At 31.1% G+C, this 13,056-nt stretch overlaps 1 protein-coding gene across 1 annotated transcript; it reads left to right on the forward strand.

The window, feature by feature from the left end:
- The first annotated feature begins 9,513 nt into the window (after window positions 1-9,513).
- On the forward strand, window positions 9,514-12,771 carry LOC141597354 (myb family transcription factor EFM). The gene is made up of 4 exons (XM_074417780.1): window positions 9,514-9,901; window positions 10,276-10,935; window positions 11,344-11,420; window positions 12,133-12,771. The coding sequence occupies exons 1-4, from the start codon at window positions 9,697-9,699 to the stop codon at window positions 12,514-12,516; spliced, it is 1,326 nt and encodes a 441-aa protein (XP_074273881.1). The 5' UTR covers window positions 9,514-9,696; the 3' UTR covers window positions 12,517-12,771.
- Window positions 12,772-13,056: the final 285 nt, after the last annotated feature.

Raw genomic sequence — 13,056 nt, forward strand, 5'->3', positions numbered from 1 at the left:
TCTACCAAGCTAACATCACCTTGTTTGATATATGTTGTGAGATATGTTTTCCAAAGGAATTGCATCCTTTATATAGCATGTCAAAGTGACGTTATAGCTTAATACCATAAATCACTTCACGTTACCACACAAATGAATTAATAAAATTCATTCGTTTCACCAAGTGCTAATGCAATATTCACGCAATGTTAAGCTAATGCATTGACACTCATTTAACACTACCTAAGTTACATGTACATTATTTATTTTATGTAACATGTAACACTTAGCAAATTGAATACCTTGTGTTGGATGTTTTAACCCAACACTTTACTTTCACATGCTCCTTGAGTCGATTTTATGGTAATCTTCCTTTTTTGATGCCTTAGGTGCAGTGCAAAAACCGAGGTGCAAAAGGTGGATAAAGAAGAAAATTGGGGCGAGAAGAAGCTATTGGGCTGAAAATTGAAGTCATTGTGAACCCATTAAACCGTGTAACTATGCCACGTCTGGAAATGTCGCACTGATCCTTCACCTAAGAAACCCAATTAAGAGGTGATGTACAAGAACGTTGCTAGCAGTCTGGTTGGTAACAGCGCTAACAACCGCTGATTCATATTTATATCGTGTTAATTTGAAGATGCTTTTACTTTAATTTTACCTGTGCACTTAAAAGAAAATTAAAACTTTATTGGCTTAAAACCATCCTAGTGTTCTAATTTACGGAGTATTTGAATTATTTTCTATTTTATAACTATTATTAACGACTATTTTATCTCTATTAAAAGAGATTTCAAACTAACTTATATATACTAATATTACACAAATACTTATAAAATGGATGGAGAAAAAGACAAAATAGAAGAGATAGTGGTAGATAAAGTATTCGGATTTCGAAGCAAAGCACAGAAGACAAAAGGGATATTCACACAAGAGTGGTGTAGGATTGGGACAGTATCTCTTACGCGATTCACGAGGAGAATCTTGCATCTTTTATTTTCCCATTCTTTCTTTCTGTTTTTACCATTCATATTATGTTCATGTCATGCAAACGTAGTAGTATCCCCATATCAATTAATAATTTACATTTATTTTATTTTTTTCTTATAAAATAAAGTAAGTAAGTCATTCACTTAATGGAGGGAGCATACAAATTAAATTCCACATCACCACGTCAAGCAAAAAATAAAAACTCACTACAACTTCATTAAACATTTCACGACAACATTTTTACATGACCAATTCATGTAATAAGATGATGATTATTTGTTTTTGTTATATATTAGTTAAATATGTTGAAATAGTATAAGGATATGAGATAATATTTCAATAAAATTATTGAAATTGGTAATACGAAAGAAACTACTCAATTTTATGGACTTCAACAGTTATGGATATCTAATAAAATAGTACTACAGAATACAAAATATGAGCTTGTCCTAAATCGTTAATACTCTCTCCTATTCAGCCTAATGTTCCCCTTTTATTATAATATATTCCTCACATATATTAGAGAAAGGGGGAAGGAGGGAGTATTATTATAACTACTTTTTAGAAAATATTTAATCGTTTTATTGACTAATTATAGATACAAATGTAACTGAGCACCCTGTATTTATAACAGCAAAAGCTCTCCCTCATGGGTTTCAACACTGATGCATTCCTAAGGCTCGAATACGAGACCTCTAGTTAAGCTAGAACAACCGCTTACCGATTGATCTGAGTGCTCATGGGCAATTATAACATCAATGTAATATTGATTTTATCGAAAGATAATACTAAAGTATATTTTAGTTTTTTATTGAAAGATAACAAGGCTTAATATCCGCCTAATTTTATAAAGTTCGTGTGAATTATCTGGTTTCTTCTATTTTGACGTGCTAAAGTTGTTAAGATGAAACTATCAATAATTTTGTTGGTTAATATAAAAAGGAAATAAAACTTCAAGTGATGCTAGTTTTCACACTTTTAATTAAAAAAAACTCGAATAAACTGTAAATTAAACTTTTATAGGATAACTCTCTTTTTATGCTCTCTTTTTCTTCCACGCGGAAATTGATTCAATAGTCAATACATACATCTCCTCAAGCTGAGTTTGTTTTAACTCTTGATCTAATAATAGTAATAAGTCTCTTGAAAAACGATTTTACACTAAAATTACGCGAGTCCGGTGTATATCATAACGTGTAAAATAAAGTTAGTTCATATACTTATAAAGAAGAGAATCAATAGAAAAGTAAGAAGTTGGAGCCTTGTAATAGAAGACTAGTTAAGAGAAAGAGACCAACTTCAACTTTACATTATTATTGCCATGCTACGTTCTCTTTTTTTTCTTTCTTTCTGGAAAACGGTATTCGATGCTTACACTTTCGTCCTTTAATTTTGGGTTCACCTTAACTTTTTACTAACCCAAGCTAACCCCTTACTTTCACTAACTTTCATGTAAAAGATCCCCTCTTTCTTTTTCTTCCCAAATTTTGGATAATCATCATAATTCATAACTTCTTACTACTATAGATTCCATACGATGAACACTCATTTTAGTTTAAAAAAAAATTAGGGCGTCTTGCTTCAGACGCCTGCTTCTCGTCTGAAATAATAAGACGAGCAACATATTGTCATTTTATAATAAAATTTTGTTATTTTTTGACAACATATTACCATTATTTTTCACATCATTTTCAGGGTAAAAAGTGATACATCTAGTCATAACATTTTGTGAATTAAATGGTTATACTTTCTTAAAAAATGACGACATTTTATCCGTCTTATTTCAGACGGGAAAACCGCCCGTCTGAAATAAAAATTTGCCAAAAAAAATAGATATAATTTCTATTAAAATATCGTGAAATATTGTCTTACAATAAAAAAAATGTAAAACCATTTAAATAAGAAAACAATACTCCACACAAATGAAGAACTTGACATAAGTGACACAATTAATCTTACATGCCTTCAAATGGGCTAGTGTGTGCAAGTGGACATGACTTCTTTATTTTATTAAGTCTTTGTGCAAAATAGAATAGATAACAATTCATTGAAACGGATGGATTATTTTTTTTTTTTTTTTTATTATAAGGATGCGCGCAGCTATCATTAAAAGTTTATTATTATTATTATTATTATTATAAAATGCGCGCAGCTTTCATTATAAAAAAATGTTTACATGAAATTGGTGGGGAGCCGAGAGACAATATAAACGGAAAATTCACGTGGTACCCTCGAACTTTGCCATTTTGCACGTGGTACCCAACTTTTTAAGTTTATGTACATGATACCCTCCATGTTTGATTTTCATGTCCAACATGCCCTTTTTGTCGCTATAAAAAAACTCAATTGCGTATAACTCCTATACTGGAATTCAAAACCGGACAATTTTTTTTCCTAAAATGATTATTTTCTCAGAATCTACGATTTGAGAAAAAAAAATTGTCGACTGACATTTTATAGGTTTTTTTTAAACGAAAATCTCAAATCAACCATATTTTCAATCTTAAATTTTCGAATGACCATTTTTGTTTTATCAATCTATAGATCACGAAGAGATAATCAATTTGAAAAAAAAATTAGTCAATTCCAATTTCTGGTCTATGATTTATGCTCAATTGAAAATTTTAAAAACGGTAAAAAAAGTACGTTGTGCTTCAAAATCAAATCTCAAGGATAACATATGCACAAACTTAAAAAGTTGGATACCACATGTAAAATGGCAAAGTTTAAGGGTACCACGTGAATTTTCCGAAATATAAATTCTCCTGTAAAACCAAGTGACAAAGTACCGGTTGAAAATAACCGCCACCCACTAATTGAGTTGTATTTGGATCTGTTTTACAATTATATTATTGTAAAACCGCGACACAGTCTTCATGATAATGCAAAAACTACGTTACAATCGGGAGTGAGATAGTATGTAGTCATGAAATAGGTACACAAGCAACTATAACTCATAATATAATTTCATACATATAATATGGCTAAGAAAAATTATCTTGGAACTAAAATATGTATGTAATGTCAAATTTAATATATTTTGTACAAGGTTTTGTATTATTCTCATTATTTCAATGGTGTATTTGAATTAAAATAAATAACTATTCCACAAACTTAAAGAGAAAAAAATGAATCACCACCACATTTATCTTGAACCATATCATGAAACATTTTTGACACTTGTTATAAGTATAAATTTAAAGCTGCAAATTAAAGATAATTTTTACAAATTTGAAAAAAGATTGAAGGCATCAATTAAGAAGCTTGTATTACAATTTTCTCATGTATATGTTGACATCTTTGCAAAAATTAAAAACAAAAGGAACGAGGAAGGGTCCATGGTACAGTTGACTGTATGCTTGAGCTAAAAAAAATACTTTGAGATTCAAGATATAGCATGCATGCATGCATGAACTTTGCTTGATTGATTATTAATGGTCCACTAAGAAGGGGATGATGATGAATTGATGATGAAGTACAACTAGGGTTTGGTCTAAAATCATCGAAATAATAAGGGGTAAATTTTAATGGGGAGATAATTAATAGAACACAAATTCTCATTGAAAACATGACATATCCGTCACAAGCTGAAGACGGATACCATTTTACCTCACAATGTACCCACTTTTCTCTCTCTGCAACACTATTTATGTGGTCCCCTTTCTCCACTAACCCATTTTGTTACCATTTTATCTCACAAAATATCCGTCACAAATGGTAACCCGTCACAAGGGAGACCAATTGTTAATAGAAAAGTTAATTGTTGGATTAACGAGTAAACAATATATTCAAACAACGTATTTTGAGTTAATATGGTGTTTTACAACATGTTGCTTACCAATACCAAGTATATGGTTTGACATATTTTAAAATAGGAAATTCACTTCATTTTAAAAGAAAATAACAATTCATTATCTTAATCAGCTAATTATTAAATTAAACACTATCACTAGTTTTGCTAATTAAAATTGTTGGCATGGACAAACCTTCTAATTAATAAAATCTAACATTTTATAATCTGCTTTAACAATTCACTCATATTAAAAGTAATCCACTGATTACCAAACGTAACATGACCTAAAATTATTAGATGTTGTTAATTCAACTTTTTATTATTAACAAAATTAATAATTTAACAAAACCAATAAAATTCTAGTCATTTTTGTAGCATAAGAATCTCTTTGCCTTCCTTCCCACTTCACTAAAGTTTTAGTAGCATAAGAAGATTCTCCACCCTTATTAGACTACTCCTTTATCATTCTTTTAGGCTGTTTTTTCCTCTACCCATTCTCTCTTTTTCACTAAGCCTTGTGTGACTTCAATTTACAGTCACAGAATTATAGAACTAAGATATTCCTTTCTTACACCAAATAAAATATTTTATTCTTGCTTTAAATTCCTTTTTATGAATGACACAAGTGGATTATTTATTCTTCTTCTTTCAAATGTATTATTCAGAGTAATTGTCACTTCTCAAATAACCTAAAGGAAAGTTGAATGGTTGAAAGATACTTAGCAATAAGCACCATTCCCAATTATACCATCTTTGTTCTTGATAATTCACCATACACTATATTAGGTGTGATAGTATATGCTCCTTTGAAAATCTTTTATTCAAATATATTAGTTAGGTTAGAGAATCGTACAATTCATAATCTATTTGGAAAAAAAAAAGAGATTCTATAATTGTTTTTTCTTTTTGAAAAATTAAAATATCAATGCTCATCTCACCGCAAATTTAATTCTTATCGTAAAATGAATATCACCCGTTTTATCATTCAAAGAAATAATTAGACTCTGTTTGACAAAATTAGCTGAAAAACTGGCTAAAAGTTGAAAAATTAGATGAAAATTTATAAGCCAACTAAAAGCTGATAAGATGGGTAAAAATTAGTAGCTAATAAACTAACTGATGATATTAAATTATATGACACACCAGTATCTGTAATTAAATTTGTAATATGGTAAAATGAATAAAAAGGATACAATAAGTATTTAATACTCCATAATAATTAATTGAAGGGGTAAAACCAAAAAATGAGATACAATAACCTCGCTTATTCTCACATGCTACTCCAAGTAGTTTTTCATTCCAGCTAACTGATTACTTATTTACTAAGTTAGTTACTAATAAGCTATTTGTCAAACACTTATACAAAAATAAACTAACTTAAATTTTGGCCAAATAAGATACTTTGATTAAAAAAAAAAAAAAAAAAAAAAAAAAAAAAAAAAAAAAACTAGCTTATTTACCTTGCCAAACAAACCCTTTAGCGATTGGTTTTTATTCAATAGAGCAATAAGAGTAGTATAATCTCTTTCTAATAAAGGAGATATGGTATTCAAACATGTGAGATATCATTTATATTTTATAATACCTACATTTTAATCACTAGATAAGACTTCTTCTACACTTACATTAACTAATTCAGTAAATCTGAGTTTTAATCTGAGTGTTGTAAATCCAAGACTCGTGGTTGCATTTAGTGGGTAAGATGTGAGTACACAAATTTTTTACAAGACTTAAACAATAAAATAGAAAAGTATAAAATCCGAATTATGTTTTAAATTTAATATTTCATATCTTAAGCCTTAATCTGAAAATAAAAATAACCTTAGATATTTATATGTGAAACTATTAAAGTAATTAATGATTTTTTTTGTACATATAAAAGGTTATTTACATTGTTACAGAAAATAAAAGTCGAATCATGGTTTAAGACGGCACTATCTGTCTTAAGTTTAAGACGTGTTAAGTATCATATGTTTATATCTCTTGCGTATATATATATATATATATAAGACAGATATATTGTTTTTTTCCTATACATTCTTATATACACAAATGGTATGTACTTGACTAATCTTAAACTTAGACGGATACAGTTAATAGATCTTACAACCAGTTATACTCAGTTGTATGGATATGCTCTAGAACCCGAGCTATATAATAAAGTTTTCGAGTTTTGTTTTAAATAAGTCGAGCTATACAATAAAATTTTTGAACTCACTCACTTAAACATAAAAAAAAATTAACTTTAAGAAAGCTCAAAATAATTAAACATAAACTCGATAAGATATAACTTGGTTGTATGATATTGTACCACTGGAGGTATAATGTTATTTGTAGACGGATAGTATCGTTTTAAGGAGACTTGCTGAAATGATATACCAGTACAATTAAAAGGAATATTGGAATAAAATGGTAGTTTGGTCAAGTAATAGAATAGCCGTATACGTGTCTGACATCTGCCCCTCAAAATTATTCATTCAAGTTCCTTTGGTTGGGAATTTTTACATAAAATGATCTGTATATCATCACCTTCGAATCCATTTTATTTCCACTTTAACTTTGCTAACCTTTTATGTGGGGCCCTATTTAATTAACCTCTAATATTACCATCTTTATTTTACAAATCAATGAATAAATAAAATGGTACTTCTGGATGCATCATGCATGATTCTAATGCACCCATTTTCACAAATATCTTACATTGTTGTCAATTTGATGTAAAATAATAAGAAAAAATATACTACGTAGATGTTAATGCATCTTGTTCTTATATTGGACCAATTAACCAATCAAATACGGAGTATGCCCGTTAAAAATCCTTCTTTTTCACGTAAGAAAATGGCACTATCAAGTTTTCTCTTTTCATGGCGAAGAAACCATCAATCGCTATATTAGATGTACACTGAATAAACTCCAAAGTATCATGTATATCAGGTCAACAATCCTTTTAAATGAGTAATAAACTCAAAATTTAAATGGCATATCTTAGGTCATAAATCCCCACAAAACTCCTCTTATTGGGGCTTGAACTTAAGAACTTAAATTTCACACCTTTACCCAAGTTTTAACGTCATAAATTGTTTGTGTTTAAAGTTTGTGACAAGTTCTTTTTGCTAAAATCTTAAATTTTTCATTTTTATTTTTATTTTTATTTTATTTATTTTATTTATTTTATTTATTTTATTTTTACAGATGAGCAATGAAAGCACCTATAAAGAACTAGCCTCCTTGGCTAGTTTATTTAATACTAAAATCTTTAATTTGAGAACCCATAATGTAGCTATTAAGGTATAAAACTATCGATTGAGTCCTCAAAAATTTAAGTTGATAGTTGAGGTCAATCAATATTTCTTCTATATATCTTTATAATACGGAGTAGCATTTTGCCAAAACATTTGGTTGTCTTATACCAGATTGAGATAACGTCATCCTTTTTTCTGGGACCGTAGCTACTTGGTTAGATATAACTTTTTCGTCGTTCCCAACTTAATTTTGAGATAAATTGAATGTTGAATTTAATTAAGACTAGAAAAGAAAAATCAAGAATTTGTGAATCTTGACATGGCAGAAGTCATCATGATATCCATCAATATGATTTTCCTAAAAGAAAAAAAAAAAAGATGATTAAACAAAGTAGATGGTTTTTATTAAAAGAAGGGTATTATGACTAATTATTTTTTTAGCAATTAAGGACCAAAAGATGACAAAAGCTGAACTAAAAAATAAAAAACATTTTGCAAAATCAGTATATTCAGAGAACATAATAAACAAATTCTCTAAATAAAATCAAGAAAGTGAACATGCATAAAAATGATGGTATTTCAAAAGAGAAAAAGATTAAAAAAAATGTCAAAAATTGGAGGAAAATTAAATTATATATTAAAAAAAAGGTAATAAAAGAAGAGAATCAACTTTAGAAGAAGTGATTTTTGAAATTCGTTTGTACAGGAAAAGAAGATTAGGGAACCTCTAAAAGATTTGTAAAATAAACCAACAAAGGCAACCACATGAGCATCCCTCCCACTGTCACAAAAATCCCCTTAACCTTCTTGATTCTCTACTTTGCTCTTTGTTACAAGTTACCATATCCTCTCTTTTATCTCCTTTTGTGATTCGTACCATCCTCGATTTAGTCTGGATTCAAGTAACTACGAAGTATTTCGTAGAATATATAAGACGATAACGTTCTCACACGAGTCTTAGAGTTGACACTTGTACATTCAAGTTAACATGAATAAATAACGATCTCCCTAACGAGGCTTAATGTTTCACTATTCACAGGATTTAATGCTGATAGTATCTGAACTCGGGTTATGAGCATCATCTCTCATGACTTTACCAACTAAGCTATAAGCTAGTTGACATCTCTAAAAGCTCTGCTTAATTTAGTTAGTGATTAGTCTAATATGTATATCACATCAACCAAGTGGTCGTGGGTTCGAGCAAATCGAAGCACATAGATAGTAATATTCTTCCACATGTATTTTAATTTATAATTCGATAATCAACTTGACCTGAACTCAAAACCGCTAATTAATTAGGTGATTAGTCCGACATCACCTCAACCAAGTGCTCAAGGATTCTCTTTTATCTCTCAAAACACAAACTTTTTTTTTTTCTTCTTTCCAAAATTCCACTTTATTCTCCCTCCAAAAAGCAATTGATCCTCCTTGTGTTCACAAATCACAAACTACAACCCTCACCCTTTTCTCTTCTCCATATATTATATCTATAACCTCAAAAGGAAAAGCCTACCTTGTGCCCACATATTCTCTAACCCTATTCCTATAAGAACAACCTCATCTTGAGCTATAAAGTTTATTTGCAAAATAAAGCATTTACTTGAAACATATCCAATAAACTGAAAATCAAGAACTCTAGCTCTAGTTTCCTATATCATCATTATTGTCACATTTTGAGACAACAAAAGTCTAATGATGGCGTCTTCGTCGGAGCTAGGGCTTGAGTGCAATACTCAAAGCTACTCAATGCTTCTCAAATCATTTGGTGATCATAACAACTCAAATGATCAAACAACTCATAAGCTAGAGGAATACCTCAATCGACTTGAGGAAGAACGTCTCAAGATTGATGCTTTTAAGCGCGAGCTACCTCTTTGCATGCAACTCCTTACCAATGGTACGTATATATAGTTCTTGTACATGTTTGCATATTCAATTCAATTATAAGATTCTTTATAAATGAAATTTCTAGTTTTCCAACATTGCATTTTACTTCATATAAGAAGTTTTCGAAAGTAATTAGCCATGAAGTTTAAGAAGTTTATTATACTTTGTATATAATTACATACATAAATGAAATAAAACACTATGTAGAAAGAGGTCTACACATATGCTAACCTCATATTCTCAAAAGCTCCAACTTATGGTAGGACAGCTTTTACCTGTGTTAACGACACAAAGAGACTGTTTTAAATTCTAGAACTCGTGTAACATAAAGCAAATGATAAAAAAGGATAAAACTCATTCATGTAACTACATTTATTTGAGCAGCCATGGAAGCTTCAAGGCAACAACTACAAACTTACAAAGCAACTCAAGGAACAATAAGGCCAGTTCTTGAAGAATTCATCCCCTTAAAGAATTCCAATAATATAGAAGGATCAAATCAAAAACAAGCAAACATTTCCGACAAAGCGAATTGGATGACATCTGCACAATTATGGAGCCAAACAAGTGATGGAAAACCTCAACAAACTTCATCAACTTTGCCAAAAAATGAAGATGATCATATTATCTTCAATAATGTTAGCCCTAATACCCTAGGATTTGAGACTAAACAAAGGAATGGAGGAGCTTTTCTTCCATTTTCAAAAGATCGGAATTTGAGTCCGAAAAATGGAACCAATATGAGGATACTTGCTGATTTGGCTCTATCATCTAGTGAGGAGGAAAAGAAGAATAATGATAGTGAAAATGGAATAAATAATGGATTAATGAGTTGTGATAACTCTACCAAAGGAGGAAATGATATGGCTAATGGAAACAAATCAACAGATAGTCAAGCCACCGCGACAAACACCAACACCACCACCACCACCAACAACAACAACAACAGTAACAATCAAGCTCATCGGAAGGCTAGGCGGTGTTGGTCACCGGATTTACATCGCAGATTCGTCAATGCCCTCCAAATGCTTGGTGGTTCTCAAGGTACTTTTATACATTTCCTGACTTATTCTTAATGAACTAATAATACAATAAGGTAACTTAGGAAAAAAAAAAAAACAATACCAAAATTAATACACTTTTAATTTCTTCATTTTTTATGCGACCATTCCTGCTACTCCCCTCATTCCGCCACTGAATTAGAATAACTATATCAAGATTTTTCATTTTTCATATTGGGTCTTTCGGAAACAGCCTATTTGTGTAGCTAACACAAAGGCAAGGCTGCGTAAATCTGACCAGTAATGACCATAAAATTAATCATCCATATGTAAACCATCATAATGGATGGATTAGGGGGTGTCTATGAAAACAATCATGTGACTATAATTGTGTTCTAGAAACAAGAAAAGTTCATTAATAATTGGTTACATGTTTTGTTTATGAAAACAGTGGCTACACCAAAGCAAATAAGGGAGTTGATGAAGGTAGATGGCTTGACCAATGATGAGGTCAAAAGTCACCTCCAGGTAATTCCACTCACACTCATTCTCACGTGATCTTACTCTTCCTAGTATGCAGTCATAAAGTATGCAATGTACACATTTTTCTGTACCATACATTTCAACAATATTTGCCTATTTTAAAGATCTTGTATACTTGTACAGTATGTTGTACAGATACTGCTACAAAATATGTTTTCTGGCTTTGTCTTTACCTTTTTGCTCCTATGGGATTCACTGTTCATAACTTCATATAGAGAACCTTTTTGTAGGGTTAGTTTATATACGGCCGTTTTAAACTAATATAGTTATAATTTGTAAAACTGGTCCAAACATAATTGGCGAGTAAAAAATGGTTACTAAAGATCATGTTGTATATCCAAAGTAATCCTATTTGGGTCCTGTGTAGTGCTCGCGTTTGACACTGGACCCTGTTACGGGTTTCAAATTCGTTTAAATTAAAGTGTTTTTTTTAAAGAGAGAGCTATTCAGTTTAAATGACATATTATATCGGCGAGCCCATTTGCGATTTTAAGTTCTAGCAAAAGATAAATCGAAAATCATCAGTGTATACAATTTAACTACTTAGAGTTTGTCTCAACGGTTAGTTTAAATACCAAAGTTCGAGTCCTAAATATTTCAAAAATAGTTTAGACTTGAATAAAATAGACCCAAGATTTCATTTTCCTATGCCAAAAGTGGAGATTTTAACTTCTAGTCCTTTTTTTACAACATGCAGAAATACAGACTACACACAAGAAGGCCAAGCCCAAGTCCACAATCAGCAGGAGCCCAACAACCACAGCTAGTCGTCCTAGGTGGCATTTGGGTCCCACCTGAGTACGCGGCCGCAACTGGTGGAGCCACCATGTACAGCACTCATCCAGCCACTTCTCAAGTGTCACCACACTATTGTTCAAGCATGGTCCCACAAGACTTTTACCCGGCCCCGCCGCAGCTACCACCACCCCTCCACCAGCACCACCAAAACCACCACCAGCAACTCCATGTCTACAAGACTTCCTCCCACACACAGACTCATAGCTCACCGGAATCCGATGCCCAAGGGGCCGGTGACCGGTCCGAAAGTATTGAAGATGGCAAGTCTGAGAGCAGCAGTTGATAAGTTCAAAGTAAAAGAAGTTGTAGTTAATGGGTTTCTTCACTTAGGGTTAGAATTAGGGTTTGTTAAGTTGTCTTAACTTTTGGTTTAATTACTATTCTTATAATTATGTGATGTATTAAATGTAGAGGGTAAATCAGGCATAAAAGAGAAAGTGAGTGTGTGTTTTTTTCTTAGTATTTGACAGGAATATTATTCCTTTGTTTAATGATCTGATGTCTCAATCAGTGATTAAAATAAAACAAGATTTAGATTTATATGAACTTAAGGCTTTAATTTGACAATTGATTATAATGATATTTTTGTCTTTAATGTACTCCCTATAAGTTGGTCCTACTTAAGACCTTTAACAATCTCTATTTTAATCAGATGTAAGAGTCGTTTTAAGTTAAGACGCTCTTAAATCAGAAGCGGTGACCATCTATATGTTTGTGAATAAGGTTGAGAGAAAGTATAATGGGAGAGTGCTAAGGAAATCTAACAGCAGCTTCATAGTTCAAACGACAGACTGACAATTGCATCTGGGCAGAAAGGTAATTT

The sequence above is a fragment of the Silene latifolia genome, chromosome 8, assembly GCF_048544455.1.
Source record: "Silene latifolia isolate original U9 population chromosome 8, ASM4854445v1, whole genome shotgun sequence".
In the NCBI taxonomy this organism is placed as follows: Eukaryota; Viridiplantae; Streptophyta; class Magnoliopsida; order Caryophyllales; family Caryophyllaceae; genus Silene; species Silene latifolia.

Bases quoted from the DNA above. Each gene is read 5' to 3' on its own strand.
- LOC141597354 (XM_074417780.1), top strand. From the start codon at position 9,697: ATGATGGCGTCTTCGTCGGAGCTAGGGCTTGAGTGCAATACTCAAAGC. The intron at 9,902-10,275 runs GTACGTATATAT...TTATTTGAGCAG, and splicing joins CATGCAACTCCTTACCAATG to CCATGGAAGCTTCAAGGCAA. The intron at 10,936-11,343 runs GTACTTTTATAC...TTATGAAAACAG, and splicing joins AATGCTTGGTGGTTCTCAAG to TGGCTACACCAAAGCAAATA.